Raw genomic sequence first — 19904 nt, forward strand, 5'->3', positions numbered from 1 at the left:
TAGCTTTAAATCCTAAATCATGGGATAACACGAGTTCGTGGAAGACAGTTCCCAAGAGGGAATTTTTATTTGGATGTTCAATTTCTTTTAGAGCATAGAACAGTACAGCACAGTACAGACCCTTCAGCCCGTGAAGTTATGCTGACCTATTACCCTACTCCAAGATCAAATCATCCGACATACCCTACATTTTCTGTCATCCATGGGACATTGCATGGGACATTGGCATTGCTGGCTGGGCCAGCATTTACTTCCTGTCCCTAGTTGCCCCTTAAGAAGGTGATGGTGAGCTGCCTATTTGAATCACTGCAGTCCATGTGTTGTAAGTTGATCCACAATGCCCCGAGAGAGGGAATTCCAGGATTTTGACCCAATGACATGGAAAGAATGACCAATATATTTCCAAGTCAGGATGGTGAGTGGCTTGGAGGGGAACTTGCAGGGCGTGGTGTTCCTGTGTATCTGCTGCCTTTGTCCTTCTAGATGGAAGTGGTCATGGGTTTGGAAGGTGCTGTCTAAGGACCTTTGGTGAATTTCTGCAGTGAATATTGTAGACGTACACGCTGCTGCTACTGAGTGTCGGTGGTGGAGGGAGTGGATGCTTGCGGATGTGGTGCCAACCAAGCCGGGTGTTTTATCCTGGATGGTGTCAAGCTTCTTGAGTGTTGTTGGAGCTGCATCTATCTAGGCAAGTGGGGAGTATTCCATCACAATCTTGACTTGTGCCTTGTAGATGATGAACAGACTTTGGGGAGTCAGGAGGTGAGTTACTCCTTGCAGTATTCCTAGCCTCTGACACACTCTTGTAGCCTCTGTGTTAATGTGGCGAGCCCACTTGAGTTTCTAGTCAATGGTAACCCCCAGGATGTTGATAGTGTGAGATTCAGTGATGGTAACACCATTGAATGTCAAGGGGCAGTGGTTAGATTGTCTCTTATTCATGATGATCACGGCTTGGCATTTGTGTGGCTCAAATGTTACTTGCTACTTTTCAGCCCAAGCCTGGATATTGGCCAAATCTTGTTGCATATGAACATGGACTGCTGAGGAGTCATGAATGGTGCAGAACATTGTGCAATCATCAGCAAACATCCCCACTTCTGACCTTATGATGGAGGGAAGGTCATTGATGAAGCAGCTGAAGAGCATTGGGCCTAGGACACTATCCTGAGGAACTCCTACAGAGATGTCCTGGAGCTGAGATGACTGACCTCCAACAATCACGACCATCTTCCTATGTTTCAGGTATAACAGTAACCTGGAGAGTTTGCCCCCCCGATATCCATCAAATGCAGCTTTGACGTCAAGGGCTGTCACTCTCACCTCACCTCTGGAATTCAGCTCTTTTGCTCGTGTTTGAACCAAGGCTGTATTGAGGTCAGGAGCTGAGTGGCCCTGGCGGAACCCAAACTGGGCGTCTCTGAGCAGGTGCTGCTTGATAGCAATTTTGATGACACCTTCAGTTTGCTGATGATCAAGGTTAGACTGATGGGGCAGTAGTTGGCTGGGCTTGATTTGTCCAGCGTTTTTGTGCAAGACATATTTGGGCAATTTTCTATGTCGTTGTTTAGATGTTAGTGTTGTAACTGTACTGGAACAGCTTGGCTAGAGGAGCGGCAAGTTCTGGAGGACAAGCCTTTGGTACTGTTGCTGGAATGTTGTCAGGGCCCGTAGCCTTTGCAGCATCCAGCGTCTCCAACCATGTATTGGATTTAGATTTAGATTTATTTATTTGTCACGCGTACTAAGGATAGAAATACATAAATACAGCAAAAAGTGCATAAAATCACCATTCATTGGCACAGTGCCAAAACGTAAGCAAGAAAAAAAAGCTACAGATCTCAACAGTCTCGAGTCCCATCTCCACAATGGTGTAGGCACAGCTCCAATCACTAGGCTGCTATCACAGCCTTACTGGCCTGCTCTCGATGCCAGTTGCTGCTGGCTCACTGATCCGCTCTCGTTGCCACTGCCACACCGCCCAGGTTGCTCCAGCCCACACTCAATCCACCGTCACTGCAGGACATGGCCTGTGTGTTCATCTCCCGCTCCTGATTGTGATCCGACTGCTTCCCAACTCCTTAGGTGGGTAATTAAAATGATGGGGGTTGGGTGGGGTTAGAATTACTACAGGAAGGAGAGAGAAGAAGAAGGAAAAAAGGAACTGGAAACAGAGTCGAACTCCAAATGGAGCAACTTACCCTGCTGCCACCTTGCCAGAAGATATCACGTGGAGTGAATCAAATTGGCTGAAGACTGGTATCTGTAATGCTTGGGACCACTGGAGGAGGCCGAGATGGATCATCCACTTGGCACTTCTGGCTGAAGATTGCTGCGAATGCTTCAGCCTCACCTTTTGTACTGATGTGCTGGGCTCTTCTATCATTGAGGATGGCGATATTTGTGGAGCCTCCTCCTCCAGTGAGTTGTTTAATTGTCCACCATCATTCACAACTGGATGTGGCAGAACTGCAGAGCTTAGAGTTGATCCATTTATTGTGGGATCACTTAGCTCTGTCTAATACTTGCTGCTTATGCTGTTTGGCTTGCAAGTAGTCCTATTTGGTGGCTTCACCAGATTAACACCTCATCTTTAGGTATGCCTGGTGCTGCTCCTGGGATGCCCTCCTGCACTCTTCATTGAACCAGGGTTGATCCCTTGGCTAAGCATGGCCTGCTGTGTTCATCCAGCTCCACACTTTGTTATCCCTTGATCCCCTGGCTTGATGGTAATGGTTGAGTGGGACATATACCAGGCCATGAGGTTACACATTGTGCTGGAGTACAGTTCTGCTGTTGTTGATGGCCCACAGCGCCTCATCAATGCCAAATCTTGAGTTGCTCGATCTGTGTGAAGTCTGTCCCAGTAATAGTGCCACACAGCACAATGGAAGTTATTCTCAGTGTGAAGGCAGGACTTTGTCTCCACAAGGATTGTCCGATGGTCGCTCTTACCAATACTGTCATGGACAGATACAACTGGAGCTGGCAGAATAGTAAGGATGAGGTCAAGTATGTTTTTTTCCTCTTGTTGGTTCCCTCACCCCCCGCCACAGACCCAGTCTCGCCGTTGTGTCCTTTAGGATTGACCGGCTTAATCAGTAACTGCCGAGTGACATACAGTGGCTTTATGAGGTATATTTTGTCCTGTTACTTTTATGAAGAGAGGCTGCAACAGAGATGTCTGCTTCAAGCGAATTAAGCAAACAGCTTGTGAGACCTTGGTTTTTCTTTTAAAGTTGGAACAATAGAAGTAGCACAAATGGATGTGGTCAAGCTCCCTCAGAACCAGGATTTTTAGTTTTAGCTCTCAGCAGTGTTGGGGTTGTGAAAGCTGCTACATCTCTCTCTCTCTCTCCCTCTTTCCCTCTCCCCCTCCCTGTGCTGCTAGAATTGCATGGGAGCCCCTGGGGAACTATATGGGCAATAAATGTGGCCCAGCAAAACCCAGATCCCATGAATGAAAAAGAATAAATCCCTAAATCCCTTAATTGCTACTGGCTTTAAGGGTATACTTAAGAGATATTACTGCACTGGAAGAGTTCATGAATAGTTTATTATTTTGTGAAGTATTTTGATGGAATTGCACTCAAACCAATTGTTTTATTTTTATTTTGTTTGTGTTTTAGCTATCGCGTATGAATAAAGTGTGCTTTGCTTTAAAGCCGATAGTTTCACCAATTATAATAGGAAAACGTTAGGGTCTAGACTATTGTCCTGACATGTTTTGAGGAGGTTTGCTGTAGTCCATAACAGGCAACCTCTATGGAGAGAAAGCAAACCAACATTTTGGATCCAATGATTGTTCTTCAGAACAGTACTGTTTCTGATTTCCAGCATCTGTAGTTTATTTTTCCTTTAATTCCAAATGTTTTTATTGATAGCACATTCGATGCACCATGGGAACTACAATGTTGTGGCCATTACAGAAACTAAAGTAACTCAGAGATAGGAATGAATGTTGGAAGTGCTGGGATATAGATGCTTTAAAACAGATAGGGAGGGTGGATAAAGGAGGGGGGGAGTGGCATTGCTATTCAGGGCGCGTATAGCAGCTACTGAAAGGCAGTTCGAGAATGATATGTCTACAGAGTCAGTTTGGATTGAGGTCAGGAACAGGTAAGGAGCAGTCACTTTGTTGGGGGATTTTTACACACCCCCTAATAGTGTCAGAGAAGAAGAGGAGCGGATTGTGAGGCAGATACTGGAAAGGTGCAGAAGTCACAGGGTTGCAGTCATGGGTGACTTCAACTTTTCAAATATTTATTGGAAACATATTAGTTTAGATGGAGCCAATTTTGCTCAGTACATTCAGGAAGGATTCCCGACACAATAAGTAGATAGACCAACATGAGGAGAGGCCACTTTGGATTTGGTGCTTGGCAATGAACCGGGCCAAGTGTTAGACCTGTTGGTAGGAGAGCATTTTGGTGCTAGTGATTATAGCTCTTTTTCTTTTATGATAGTCTTGGATAAGAATAGGTACATATGCAGGATAAAGTTTATAATTGGGGATAGGGTAATTACAATTCAGTCAGACAAGAACTGGGTATCATAAATTGGGAACAGATGCTGTCAGGGAAGAGCACTATAGAAATGTGGGGATAACAAGGTGTAGAGTTGGATAGACACAGCAGGCCAAGCAGCATCAGAGGAGCAGGAAGGCTGACATTTCGGGCCTAGACCCTTCTTCAGAAATGGGGGCAGGGTAGGGGGTTTTAAAATGAACAGGGAGAGAGGGGGAGGCAGATAGAAGATAGGTGGGGAGGAGACAGACTGGTCAAAGAGGTGGGGATGGAGCCAGGAGAGGTGAGTGTAAGTGGGGAGGTAAGGAGGAGATAGGTCAGTCCAGGGAGGACGGATAGGACAAGGGGGCAGGATGAGATTAGTAGGTAGGAGATGGGGGTGGGGCTTGAGGTGGGAGGAGGGGATAGGTGGGAGGAAGGACAAGATAGGGAGGCAGGGAAGAGCTGGACTGGTTTTGGGATGCGGTATGGGGAGGGGAGATTTTGAAGCTGGTGAAGTCCACATTGATACCATTGGGCTGCAGGATTCCCAAGCGGAATATGAGTTACTGTTCCTGCAACCTTCGGGTAGCATCGTTGTGGCACTGCAGGATGGACATGTCATCTGAGGAATGGGAGGGGGAGTTGAAATGGTTCATGACTGGGAGATGCAGTTGTTTGTTGCAAACCAAGCGTAGGTGTTCTGTAAAGCAGTCCCCAAGCTTCTACTTGGTTTCCACGATGTAAAGGAGACCACAATGGGAACATTATTAGATGTGCAGGTGCTATGCCTGCCTCTTTGTAGGTTATGTGGAACAATCCCTCTTCCAAACCTACACTGGCCCGAAACCTGACCTCTTCCTCCATTACATTGATGACTGTACAGGCGCCGCCTCATGCTCCCATGACGTGCTCGAGTAGTTCATCACTTCACCAACTCCTTCCACCTCAACCTCAAGTTCACCTGGACCAGCTCCAACACATCCCTCACCTTCCTGGACCTCTCTGTCTCCATCTCCGGCAACCACCTACAAACCAATATCCATTTCAAGCCCACCGAATCCCACAGCTGTCTAAAATACACCACCTCCCACCCACCTTCCTCAAAAATGCCATCCCCTATTCCCAATTCCTTCGCCTCCGCCGCATCTTCTCCCAGGGTGAGGCATTCCACTCCCGTACATCCCAGATGTCCTCATTTTTCAACGACTGCAACCTCCCCCTCCCCCCGCAGTGGTTGAGAACACCCTTGAACGTATCTCCCACACCTCATCCCTCACACCCCGTCCCTGCAATAACAACCAGAAAAGAATCCCCCTCATCCTCACCTACCACCCCACCAACCTCCGGATCCAACACATCATCCTCTGACACTTCCGCCATCTGCAATCTGACCCCACCACCAAAGACATTTTTCCCTCCCTACCCTTGTCTGCCTTCCGGAGGGACCACTCTCTCTGTGACTCCCTTCTCAGCTCCACACTCTCCTCCAGCCCCAGCACACTCGACACTTTTTCCTGCAACCGCAGGAAGTGCTACACCTGCCCCTACACTTACCCCTCACGCCCATCCCAGGCCTCAAGAAGACATTCCACATCAAGCAGATGTTCACCTGCACATCTGCCAAGGTAGTATACTGCATCCGCTGTACCCGGTGCGACCTTCTCTACATTGGGGAAACTAAGCAGTGGCTTGGGGACCGCTTTGCAGAACACCTAGGCTCAGTTTGCATTAAACATCTGACCTCCCAGTCGCGAACATTTCAACTCACCCTCCCATTCCACAGACGACATGTCCATCCTGGGCCTCCTGCAGTGCCACAATGATGCTACCCAAAATTGCAGGAACAGTAACTCATATTCCGCTTGGGAATCCTGCAGCCCAGTGGTATCAATGTGGACTTCACAAACTTCAAAATCTTCCCTCCCAATATCGCATCCCAAAACCAGCCCAGCTCTTCCCTGCCTCCCTAACCTGTCCTTCCTCCCACCTATCCCCTCCTCCCACCTCAAGCCTCACCCCCATCTCCTACCTTCGAACCTCATCCCTCCCTCTTGACCTGTCCATCCTCCCTGGACTGACCTATCTCCTCCCTACTTCACCGCCTAAACTCACCTCTCCTAGCTCCATCCCCACCTCTTTGACCAGTCTGTCTCCTCCCCACCTGTCTTCTCCGTTATCCATCTTGTATCAGCCTCCCCCTCTCTCCCTATTTATTTCGTTATCCCCTTCTCCTCCCCCATTTCTGAAGAAGGGCCTAAGCCCGAATTGTCAGCCTTCCTGCTCCTCTGATGCTGCTTGGCCTGCTGTGTTCATCCAGCTCTACAGCTCGTTATCTCAGATTCTCCAGCATCTGCAGTTCCTACTATCACAGAAATGTGAGATTGTTTAAAGAATGCATACTGCGTGTGCTCGATATGATTGTCCCTAGCAGGCAGGGAAGATGCATTCGAGTGAGGGACTCATGGTTCTGGAGAAAGGTCGAACGTCAGGTTAAAAGGAAGAAGGATGCTTACGTAAGGTTTAGGAAAAGAGGAACGGAAAAGGCTCTGGAGGAATACAAGTTAGCCAGGATAGAGCTGAAGAAAGGGCTTAGGAGACCTATAAAGGGGCATGAGAAAACCTTGGCAGATAGGATCAAGGAAAACTCCAAGACCTTTTACATGTATGTGCAGAACAAGCGAATAACCAAAGAAAGGGTAGGGCTGATCAAGGCTGGAAAAGGGAATTTGTGCACGGAGCCAAAAGGGAGAGGAGAGGTCCTTAATGAATACTTTTTTTCAGTATTCAAAACTGAGAGGGACGTAATTACTAGAGGAGAACATTGTGAAACAGGCTGGTCGGCTAGAGAGTTTGTGTAAGTAAAGAAGATGTGCTACGAATTCTGAGGAAATTGAAGATAGATAAGTCCCCCGGGCCTGATGAGATCTATCGAAGGATTCAATGGGAAGCAAGAGCTCAGAGCCTTTGGCGATAATCTTTTTGTCCCCACTATCCACGGGTATAGTGCCAGAAGACGAGAAAGAGGCAAACATCATTCCCTTGTTCAAAAAAGGGAATAGGGATAACCCCGGAAATTACAGGCCAGTTAGTCTTACGTCAGTGGTGGGCAAATTATTGAAAAGAGACAGGATTTATGATCACTTGGAAAGGCACAGTTTGATTCATGATAGTCAGCATGGATTTGTGATGGGTAGATCATGCCTCACAAACCTTAATGAATTCTTTGAAGAGATGACCAAACATGTGGATGAAGGTGGAGCAGTAGATGTGATATACATGGATATACAGGTTCATGGCACTATGGCTGACTCTGCTGTTCAGAAGGGCGGGAAAAAGAGTGGAAGGGCGATAAGGTTCCCCATGGTAGGCTCATGCAGAAAGTAAGGAGGCATGGGATAAGGGAAATATGGCAGATTGGATTCAGTGTTGGCTGACCCTTAGAAGACAAAGGGTAGTAGTGGATGGGAAATATTCAACATGGTGCTCAGTTACGAGTTGTGTACCACAAGGATCTGTCCTGGGTCCTCTTCTATTTGTGATTTTTGTAAATGATTTGAATGTCAGGATGGAAGGGTGGATTAGCAAGTTTGCAGATGATACAAAGGTGGGTCACGTTGTGGACAGTGTGGAAGGCTGTTCTAGGTTACAAAGGGCCATTGATAGGATGCAGAGCTGGGCTGAGAAGTGGCAGATGAAGTTTAAGCCTGAAAAGAGTGAGGTGATTCATTTTGGAAGGGCAAACTTGAAAGCAGAATACCATGTTAACGGAAGGATTCTTGGCAGTGTGGAGGAGCAGAGGAATCTTGGGATTCATGTTCACAGTTCCCTGAAAGCTGCCACCCAGGTGGATAGAGTTGTTAAGAAGTTGTATGGTGTGTCAGGTTTCATTAATAGAGGGATTGAGTTCAAGAACCGTGAGGTTATGCTGCAGCTATACAAAACCTTGGTTCGGCCACATCTAGGGTATTGTGTCCAGTTCTGGTCGCCTCATTACAGGACAGATGTGGAAGCATTGGAAAAGGTGCAGAGGAGATTTACCAGGATGTTTCCTGGAATGGAGGGAAGGTTTTACGAGGAAAGATTGAGAAAGAAAGGGCTTTTCTCTTTCGAACGATGAAGGATGAGAGCTGACTTGATAAGAAATGTACAAAATGATCAGAGGTATAGATAGACAGTCAGAGACATTTTCTTTGGGGGGAGGTAGCTTTTATGAGAGGACATAGTTTTAAAGTGAGTGCAGGTAGATATAGGGGAGATGTCAGAGGTAGGTTCTTTACTCAGAGAGTGGTAGGGGCATGGAATGCCTTGCGGGAGAGGATAGTGGAGTCGGCCTCATTAGGGGCATTTAAGCGGCTATTAGATAGGCATATGGATGATAGTATAAGGTAGCAGTGGAGGTTAGGTAGACCTTACGTGTAGTGTCTCTCATCCGGCCTCCTCCTCCTCCTCTAACCAAAAGAAAAAGACTCGGTGGTGTGTAGATAAGGTACGGCTTTTTCTATTTCATGTTTCTTTATATATATCGTATGATTGCCAATAACTTTTCTCGTTCCTTTTTCATTTATCTAAGTTAAGTTTAACAATATCAGGAGATCTCACACCCGTGTTATGCTCCTCTTGCTCAATGTGGGAGCTCAGGGACACGGCTGATGTCCCTGACTCCTTCACGTGCAGGAAGTGCGTCCAGCTGCAGCTCTCGTTAGACCGCATGACGGCTCTGGAGCTGCAGATGGACTCACTTTGGAGCATACACGATGCTGAGGGGATCATGGATAGCACGTTTAGCAAGTTGGTCACACTGCAGATTAGGATTGCTGAGGGAGATAGCGAATGGGTGACCAAAAGGCAGAGGAAGAGCAGGAAGGCAGTGCAGGTGTCCCCTGTAATCATCTCCCTCCAAAACAGGTATTCCATTTTGAATACTGTTGGGGGAGATGGCTCACCAGAGGAAGGCAGCAGTAGCCAGGTTCATGGCACTGTGGCTGGCTCTGCTGTACAGAAGGGCGGGAAAAAGAGTGGAAGAGCGATAGTCATTGGGGATTCAATTGTAAGGGGAGTACATGGGTGGTTCTGCGGTTGAAAACGAGACTCCCAAATGGTATGTTGCCTCCCAGGTGCACGGATCAGGGATGTCTCAGATCGGCTGCAGAACAAGGGGGTGAACAGCCAGCTGTCGTGGTGCATGTAGGCACTAATGAGGACGACTGTTTTCACCCAGAAGGTCATAGGGATTTGGAATGTACTGCCTGTGAGAGTAGTTGAGGGGGGAACTTCAGATGCAGACATGTTAGCGTCTTTTAAGATATATCTGGACAGGTACATGGATGGGCAGGGAGCAAATGGACAGAGACCGTTAGAAAATAGATGACAGGTTAGACAGAGGATCTTGATCGGCGCATGCTTGGAGGGCCGAAAGGCCTGTTCCTGTGCTGTAATTTTCTTTGTTCTTTCTTTGTTCTTCTTAGGTTTCAGGTAAAAGTTTGGCACAACATCATGGGCTGAAGGGCTTTTACTGTGCTGTACTGTTCTGAGTTCTCTGTTCTGTGGGGGTGGACTTGAACCAATGGGCTCCAGAATATTACCTGGGTTACTGGATTAATAGTCTACAGATAGCACCACTAGGCCATCACCTCTCCCATTTTAAATACTAGATACTCGAGCGTCAGCCTGGAGTCTGCAATTGGGCGTAATAGTTACAATGAGAACCTGGAAAAGCTCAAATTATTTTCTTTGGGGTAGAGAACATTTAGGAGGCTTTGTGATGGAGGTGTGAAAGAGGAATGGAGAGGGTGAATAAAAATTATTTTGTCCCCTCAGCTGAAGGGTCGGTAACATGGGGCAGATGCTTAAGATGAAAAGCAGGAGGTTTGGAGGGTTTATGAGGAATAACGAGCTGAAAAATCAATGGCTCAGTGATGTCAGAATAGTTTAATAATCTGTCCTTTCATTTTGCCTTGTATCTGTTTTGATCACCCAGATGAGGCTGGCCCAACAGAATAGGCACTATCATTGATGGCATTTTCCAGCATCAGCTTGTTTCTGTCAGAATGGTTGCCATTGGTTCACCACTGGATCTGGCAGTGAGGTTTTGCTGTAAAATCTCAATGGATTCACACTATGGTTTTACACTTTGGGTTCTTACTCTGCCTTTTCAGCAAGTTCTAAACATTTATGCTACAGGGAAAGGAGAGTAAAAACATCAGCTACATATTCTAGGAGCCACTCAGAACCTGCAGAGGAGACCAGCTAATTTAAATTGAAAAATTGAATCAGGTCAGCATTGGAGTCAGGTACAAAAGCAGAAATTGCTGGAGAAGCTCAACAGATCTGCCATCATCTGTGGGGCAGGTTAACGTTTCAGAACTGATGAAGGATGAGTGGGCCGAAAATGTTAATAGTATTTTCTTTCCACCAATACTGTCAGACCTGCTGAGTTTCTCCAGCAATTTCTGGTTTTGTGCCAGATTACCAGCACCTGAAGTCCTTTGTTTTATTATACTGGAGTCAAGTATAAGGCTTAATTGCAAAATAACATGGTCAAAGAGCAAAAGTAATTCCCTGAAGAAGGCCCAAAAACTGCTGGTTGCATCGTGGTCAATGCTGAAGTCCCTGGATATGTAAAAATGGAATAGAGCCAGTACGGAGGAAAGTTCCATTGGATCTACCCGAAAAATATGCCTGAGCCAAGTCTTGGAGGAACTTCCTCAAGAACAGGAACACGTCCTCTCACCATTTTTCATATCAACTAGAAAGAAACAGATTACATGAAGTACTGAGTGAGGTGAGGTTTAGATTGAGTTGAATAAAAGCTCAGCACGAGTCCAAGTCAAATTTCACAAGACAGTAATATTTGAAACGCTATATGACTCAAAGACCAAGGAGTTCTTAGCCACTGTAGTGCATATTGTTTCACCGTTGCAATATCAGAATATTTATTTGAGGGAGGTAATAGCCTGATGGTATTATTGCTCGATTATTAATTCAAAGACACAGATAATAGTCTGGGGATGCGGCTTCAAATCCTGCCATAACAGATGGTAGAATCTGAATTTTTTTCACTCAGGAAATGGAGAAAATTGTAGACGAGAAGACTGAGTTACGAGCTACTAGAATTGAAAGGATTGAGGTTAGTAAGGAGGAGGCATTATCAATTCTAGAAGGTATGAAGGTAGTTTTGGAACCGGGGGGGATCTGTACCGTTGGGGCAGTCTCCACCTGAGCCGATCTGGAACCAGTGTTCCAGCGAAAAGGATAAATAGGGTGGTCAGTAGGACTTTAAACTTCTGAGTCGGGGGAAGGCAAAGTGAAAGAGACAGGAGTATGGAGTTAAATGGAAAGATAAGCAACAGGCTAGCATGTGTACAGGTGGATTTAAGCTCCAGGCAGACTAGGAATACAGCAAAAAGGAAGGATAGCTGAAGACATCTTGGGATTTCCAACCTCTCTAATAATGATAAGAAAGCTAGCATTAAGACACTTTATCTAAATGCTTGTAGTATTCGCAACAAAGTAGATGAATTAACAGCACAAATCCTCTTGAATGATTATGATGTGGTAGGCATCACAGAGACATGGTTGCAGAGAGCTCAGGACTGGCAGTTAAACACCCAAGGATTCACAACATATCGAAAAGACAGGGAGGTGGGCAGAAGGGGTGGGGTTGCTTTGTTATTTAAGAATGGAATTAAATCTACAGCACTAAATGACATAGGGTCAGAAGATGTGGAGTCTGTGTGGGTGGAATTGAGAAACCACAAAGGCAAAAAAACTATAATGGGAGTTAGGTACAGACCTAACAGCGATCAGGACCAGGGGCGCAAGATGCACCAAGAAATAGATAGGGCATGTCAGAAAGGCAAGGTCACGGTGATCATGGGGGACTTCAACATGCAGGTGGATTGGGTGAATAATGTTGCTGGTGGATCCAAAGAAAGAGAATTCATGGAATGTTTGCAGGATGGCTTTTTGGAACAGCTTGTGATGGAGCCCACAGGGGAGCAGGCTATTCTGGACTTAGTGCTATGTAATGAGCCAGACTTTATAAAAGACCTTACAGTAAGGGAACACTTAGGAGGCAGCGATCATAATATGGTAGAGTTCAGTCTGTCGTTTGAAAGAGAGAAGGCAAAATCGGATGTAATGGTGTTACAGTTAAATAAAGGTAATTACAGGGGCATGAGAGAGGAATTGACGAAACTCGACTGGAAGCAGAGCCTAGCGGGGAAGATAGTAGACCAACAATGGCAGGAGTTTCTGGGTGTAATTGAGGACACAGTACAGAGGTTCATCCCAAAGAAAAGAAAGATTATCTGGGGTGGGATTAGACAGCCATGGCTGACAAAGGAAGTCAGGAAATATATCAAAGAAAAAGAGACAGCGGATAAAGTGGCCAAGAGCACTGGGAAATCAGAAGATTGGGAAGGCTACAAAACAACAGAGGATAACAAAGAGAACAATAAGGAAGGAGAGGATTAAATATGAAGGTAGGCTAGCTAGTAATATTAGAAATGATAGTAAAAGTTTCTTTCAATACAAAAGAAACAAATGAGAGGCAGAAGTAGATATTGGGCTGCTCCAAATTGATGCTGGAAGGCTAGTGATGGGAGATAAGGAAATAGCTGAAGAACTTAATAAGTACTTTGCGTCAGTCTTCACGGTGGAAGACATGAGTAGTATGCCAACAATTAGGGAGAGCCAGGGGGCAGAGTTGAGTACAGTAGGAATTACAAAAGAGAAAGTGCTTGAAAAGCTGAAGGGTCTAAAAATTGATAAATCTCCTGGCCCCGATGGGCTACATCCTAGAGTTCTGAGGGAGGTGGCTGAGGAAATAGCGGAGGCTTTGGTCGCGATCTTTCAAAAGTCACTGGAGTCAGGGAAAGTCCCAGGTGATTGGAAAATTGCTGTTGTAGCACCCTTGTTTAAGAAAGGATCAAGGCAAAAGATGGAAAATTAAAGGCCGATTAGCCTAACCTCGGTAGTTGGTAAAATTCTAGAGTCCTTTGTCAAGGATGAGATTTCTAAATTCCTGGAAGTGCAGGGTCAGATTAAAACAAGTCAGCATGGTTTTAGTAAGGGGAGGTCGTGCCTGACAAACCTGTTAGAATTCTTTGAAGAGGTAACAAGTATGTTAGACCTGGGAAACCCAGTAGATGTTATCTATCTAGACTTCCAAAAGGCCTTTTATGCAGTGCCTCACGGGAGGCTGCTGAGCAAGGTGAGGGCCCATGGTGTTCGAGGTGAGCTACTGGCTTGGATTGCGGATTGGCTGTCTGACAGAAGGCAGATAGTTGGGATAAAAGGCTCTTTTTTGGAATGGCAACCGGTGACGAGCAGTGTCCCGCAGGGTTCAGTGTTGGGGCCACAGCTGTTCACCTTATATATTAATGATCTGGATGAAGAGACTGGGGGCATTCTGGCGAAGTTTGCTGATTATATGAAGATAGGTGGGCAGGCAGGTAGTACTGAGGAGGTGGGGAGGCTGCAGAAAGATTGAGACAGATTAGGAGAGTGGCCCAGGAAATGGCTGATGAAATTCAATGTGAGTAAATGTGAGGTTTTGCACTTTGGTAAAAAGAATACAGGCATGGACTATTTTCTCAACGGTGAGAAAATTTGCAAATCAGAAGTGCAAAGGGATCTGGGAGTGTTGGTCCAGGATTCTCTAAAGGTTAACTTGCAGGTTGAGTCCGTGATTAAGAAAGCGAATGTAATGTTGTCGTTTATCTCAAGAGGGTTGGAATATAAAAGTAGCGATGTGCTTCTGAGGCTTTATAAGGCTCTAGTTAGGCCCCATTTAGAATACTGTGTCCAATTTTTGGCCCCACACCTCAGGAAGGACATACTAGCCCTGGAGCGTGTCCAGCGGAGATTCACACGGATGATCCCTGGAATGGTAGGTTTAACGTATGATGAACGGCTAAGAATGCTGGGATTGTATGATTAGAGATTAGAAGGTTGAGGGGAGAGCTAATAGAAACTTACAAGATAATGTTTGGTTTAGAAGGGGTGGATGCTAGGAAGTTGTTTCGGTTAGGCAGGGAGACTAGGACCCGTGGGCACAGCCTTAAAATTAGAGGGGGTAAATTTAAAACTGTAATGAGACGACATTTCTTCAGCCAGAGAGTGGTGGGCTTGTGGAATTCATTGCCACGGAGTGCATTGGAGGCCGGGACGTTGGATGCCTTCAAGGCAGAGATCGACAAATTCTTGATCTCAAAAGGAATCAGGGCTACGGGGAGTGTGCAGGGAAGTGGTGTTGAAATGCCAATCAGCCATGATTTATATGGCGGAGTGGTCTTGATGGGCCGAATGGCCTTACTTCCACTCCTATGTCTTATGGTCTTATACATCTCCTGGGCCGGATGGAATTTTTCTGAGGAATCTCTGGAAAGCTAGGGAGGAGATGGCGGAGCCTTTGGCCTTGATCTTTGAGTCCTCATTGTCTACAGGTTCAGTACCAGAGGACTGGAGGATTGTAAATGTTGTGCCCTTGTTCAAGAAGGGCAGTAGAGATGACCCAGGTAATTATAGACCTGTGAGCCTTACATCTGTTGTAGGAAAAGTTTTGGAAAGGATTATAAGAGATCGGATTTCTAATCATCTAGCAAGCAACAATTTGCTTGAAGATAGTCAACATGGATTCGTCAAGGGCAAGTCGTGTCTCCTAAAGCTCATTGAGTTTTTTGAGAAGGTGACTAAGCATGTGGATGCGGGTAGGGCAGTTTACATGGTGTACATGGACTTCAGTAAATCTTTTGATAAGTTCCACATGGTAGGCTATTGGAGAAATTACGGAGGCTCGGGATTGAGGGAGATTTAGCAGTTTGGATTAGAAAGTGGCTTTCTGTAAGAAGGCAACGAGTGGTGGTTGATGGAAAATATTCAGCCTGGAGTCCGGTTACTGGTGGTGTGCCTCAAGGATCTGTTTTGAGACCACTCCTGTTTGTCATTTTTATAAATGACTTGGACGCAGGCATAGGTGGATGGGTTAGTAAGTTTGCAGATGACACTAAAGTCGGTGGAGTGGTGGACAGTGTGGAAGAATGTTGCACATTGCAGGGAGACTTGGATAAACTGCAGAATTGGGCTGAAAGGTGGCAAATGGAGTTCAATGCAGATAAATGTGAGGTGATTCACTTTGGGAAGAATAATAAGAAGGCAGAATACTGGGTCAATGGAAAGACTCTTGGTAGTGTGGATGTGCAGAGGGATCTTGGTTTCCATGTACATAAATCCCTGAAAGTTGCCACCCAGGTTGATAGTGCTGTTAAGAAGGCTTACGGTGTTTTAGGTTTTATTGGTAGAGGGATTGATGTGATGATGCAATTATACAAAACACGAGTGCGGCCTCACTTGGAATGTTGAGTGCAATTTTGGTCGTCCCATTACAGGAAGGATGTGGAAGCATTGGAAAAGGTGCAGAGGAGATTTACCAGGATGTTGCCTGGTCTGGAGCGAAGGTCTTATGAAGAAAGGCTGAGGGACTTGGGTCTGTTCTCATTGGAGAGAAGAAGGCTAAGAGGGGATTTAATAGAGACATACAAGATGATCAGAGGATTAGATAGGGTGGACAGTGAGAGTCTTTTTCCGAGGATGATGAGGACAGCTTGTACGAGGGGCATAGGTACAAATTGAGGGGTGATAGACTTAAGACAGATGTCAGAGGCAGGTTCTTTACTCAGAGAGTGGTAAGGGCGTGGAACACCTTGCCTGCCAGTGTAGTGAACTCAGCCATATGGATGATGATGGGATAGTGTAGGGGGATGGGCTTTGATTAGTTCACAGGCTGGCACAACATCCAGGGCCAAAGGGCCTGTTCTGCGCTGTATTGTTCTATGTTCTATGAATTCAGTAACATATCAGTAATAAATAATGACTGTGAAACCATTGTTGACTTGCAAAAACCCATCTGGTTCACTAATGTCCTTTAGGGTTGGGAACCTGCGGTCCCTACCAGTCTGGTTGCATATGATTGCAGTAATTGGTTGATTCTGAACTAGCCTCTGGGAAATTGGAAAAGGGCAATGAAAGCTGGTCTAATCAACGACATCCACATCCAGAGAATGAAAACAGCAAAGAAAACTCCACGATAAATTTCCAGTTATCAGTGTTTTTCAGACTTGAAGGAGATATATTTTGGACTTCCCCAGGGATCCTATTAGGGCTGCTGCTTTTCTTAATTTTTTTAATGAGCGAGGGCATGCAGGGCACCATATAAAACTTTCAAACGGTGCAAAATTTAGAAGTATTGTGAACTGCGAGGAGGATAGCTATATGCTTCAAGAGCACATCAACAGGCTAATGGACATGACAGATTAAACTAAATGTAGAAAAGTTTGAGGTGGTACATTTAAGTAGGAAATCAAGAGAGTTCAAGGTGATGGGGACAAGCAGGAATCTGGACTTCAGGTCACAACCAAATCAGCCATGATCTTAGTGAATGGCCCATACAGCACCTAAATCTTTTGTTATTGACTTCCTCAGGACAAGATAATATAAAATAAAGGGTACAATTCTAAAAGGGCCACTAGACCAGTCGGACCTGCGCCTATTTTCACACACCAATCATGTATGTTGGAAGGGCAGATTGGAAAAGCAATTAGTAAGACAAGGAGAAGCAATTGAAATAAGGTTCTACCTTTCTGAAACTGTGGTTTGGCCACACTTGGGAGACTGTGTCCAAACTGCGCAGCACATTTTCAGAAGGATGTGAAGACGTTAGAGGGTGTGTGGTAGAGGTTGATGAGAATGGTTCCAGGGATAAGACACTTCAATTATACATGTAGATTGGAGAGATGAAGAGAAGGCTGAAAGGGGATTTGATTGAGATGTTCATGAGGGGTCTAGAAACTGTTGATAGGACAAAACTGCTCCCATTTGTGGGAGGAAAAAGAAAGAGGGGATACAGATTTAAGATGATTGGGAAAGAACTTTTCTTTTCATGCAACAATTGATTAAGATTTGGAATGTGCTGCCTGAAACTATAATGGAGGAACATTTAGTCATGACTTCTGGAGGCAATTGGATAATTAACTGATGGGAAATCATTTGCAGGCTGATAGGGAAAGGGGCAAGCTGATCTTGCAAAGATTCAGTACAAACACACTGGTCAAATGATCTCTTCGTTGGATATAACTGTTCTGTGGTGATTTTAGTCAACCTGGTCAGTGATGTTATGACACAGCTATGTTACAGGTGGGATTTGAACTTAGGACTGCATGGCCCAGGAGCAGGAACACTCTGACAGTGCCAAAAAAGCTTGTTATAGCTAGTCTATAATTCAAGTAATTCTCTGTTAATCATCCAATGATTGATCAATGATTGTTCTTGTCCAATGATTAACCAATGACAAACGAATCATTATCATGATTATTGATTAAATGGCCATTGATTACCAATAAATGTACAATGGTCATAAATCTCATGTATTTCAGCAACATTTCAATCAGTTCATTAGTCAACTTGTATATTTTTTTCTCTGCTAGCTATTAGCTAACATCAGTATCTACCTCTGTGCCATCACTGTGGGGATCATGTCTTACTACATGGCAGATCGCAAACATCGCAAAGCATTTCTGGAGACACGACAATCTCTGGAGGTTAAACTCAACCTGGAGGAACAGAGCCAACAGCAGGTGAGGGAGTCTAGTTAGGGTTGTGACAGCATCATCCACGGTCTAACTCTTGGCTTAGGACAGCAGAACATGAAGAAATATTACCACACAGCTATCCCAGATTTGAGCCTTACAAACTTCCGTTATTTTGTATTCCACAAGCCAATGCCAATATCTTTACTTCCCTGCACATAAACCCAATTTCCTGCCCATTCCACAAACTAACTCTTTTCTCCTGACAATTTTGTAATTCCTGTTCCATAATAATGTAAGACATTCCATATTTTCTTTACTCCATATGTACAAGTTACTTTTAATCACGGAATACTGTACTTTTTTTTATTCTGAAACCATGGCCTTGTTGGCACAATTTCCTGACTGATAGAGCCAATTTTTCTGCTGTTTCATTTCTTAATTTTAGTGTCATTGTCAATATCCGATGAGTATCCCTACTTACAAAAAATAAAACATTCCCTGCCACAGCAATTCCTTGCAATTCATACCCCTCACAATAGAACCACCACAGAAAGTACCAATAAACACTGCCAGGACATGTACAGCACAGGGTTAGATTCAGAGTAAAGCTCCTTTTACACTGAGCCCATCGAGTGCATTACCTCAACTCAGTAGATGTTTGGACATAGTTATTCTAATGGTGTTAGTAACATTACTTACTTTCCCTGGTAACTGAGCTGTAGTCTCCCTATGGTCTCACTCTTTATTGTTTGGTTACCAGTCAAGGGAGTTATATTCTGCCTTATTAAAGCTTTGTTCAATCTTCTGTAAAGTTATTCCCTCAGTTACCTGTCCTGTTTACATTGTGTGCTCCGGAGACTTCAGTATTATCATCTTGGCATTGAGAACATACAAGAGTAAACTCTGATCTGTTCCCTCAGTCTGTGCCATGCAGTCAACACAACACAGGGTGCTGTTAGCACACACTGTATCCTAAGAGAAGCAGTTTAGTCTTCCCACTGTAATACTCCATAGAAGGAGCCCACTGGGATTATCTCATGCATGCCAGCTCCCTATTGAGCATTTTTTTTCTGTCCCCTTGGACTTCTCTAGCTTCTTAAGCACATGCTAGTTTTCTTTTTGAAATCATTGTCTCGATTTCCATGGCTCCTCCATAAGCAGCAAATTACAGATCTTTGTCCATCACTGCTGTGAAACCTCTTCTTCACATCTCCCATGCATCTTTTGCCCAAAAATCCTAATCTGTGTCCCTTAGTCCAGTACTGTCAGCCAATGAAAATAGCTTTTCATTTTTCACTTTGTCTAAGCAAATCATACTCCTCGTTCAAATCTCTCTCTCTCAATCTCCTTTGTTCCAAACCTCATCACTAAAATCCCTCATCTCTGGAACTACTCAAGTAAATCTCCTCTTAATTCCCCTCACACCCTCCCTAAAATGTACTGACTAGAACTTGATGCAGTAATCTAGTTTTGGAGCCTAGTCAGAGGTGGTGAAGGTTGGTGAAAACATTTGTTTATGTAATCAGTGTTCACATTTATGAAGACCAAGCTCCCAGCTAACAGCAATTCCTTGCAATTCATACCCCTCACAATAGAAGCTCCCAGCTAACTTGGTCACCAGTGTTTAATGTGTCTTGTCCTATCACCTTGAAACAAGTGTACATGAGCCCTCTTTATAACAGTCTCCCACTGTCCAATCTCCAAATGCATCACCTCACGCTTCTCCATATTAAGTTTCATCTTCCAGTTCTCTGCCCATTCTGAGAGTATATCTATAATCTGTTGTTATCAATTTGTATCAGCTTCA

The 19904-nt window shown here is 44.9% G+C and overlaps 1 protein-coding gene across 1 annotated transcript in view; it reads left to right on the plus strand.

The window, feature by feature from the left end:
- Positions 1–19904, plus strand: part of adcy3a (adenylate cyclase 3a) — a 100681-nt gene that overhangs the window by 39635 nt on the left and 41142 nt on the right. The window contains 1 exon segment of the mRNA XM_059648797.1: positions 17993–18142. Coding sequence (XP_059504780.1) covers positions 17993–18142 — 150 coding nt within the window.

This window comes from Stegostoma tigrinum, chromosome 9, assembly GCF_030684315.1.
Source record: "Stegostoma tigrinum isolate sSteTig4 chromosome 9, sSteTig4.hap1, whole genome shotgun sequence".
Taxonomy (NCBI): Eukaryota; Metazoa; Chordata; class Chondrichthyes; order Orectolobiformes; family Stegostomatidae; genus Stegostoma; species Stegostoma tigrinum.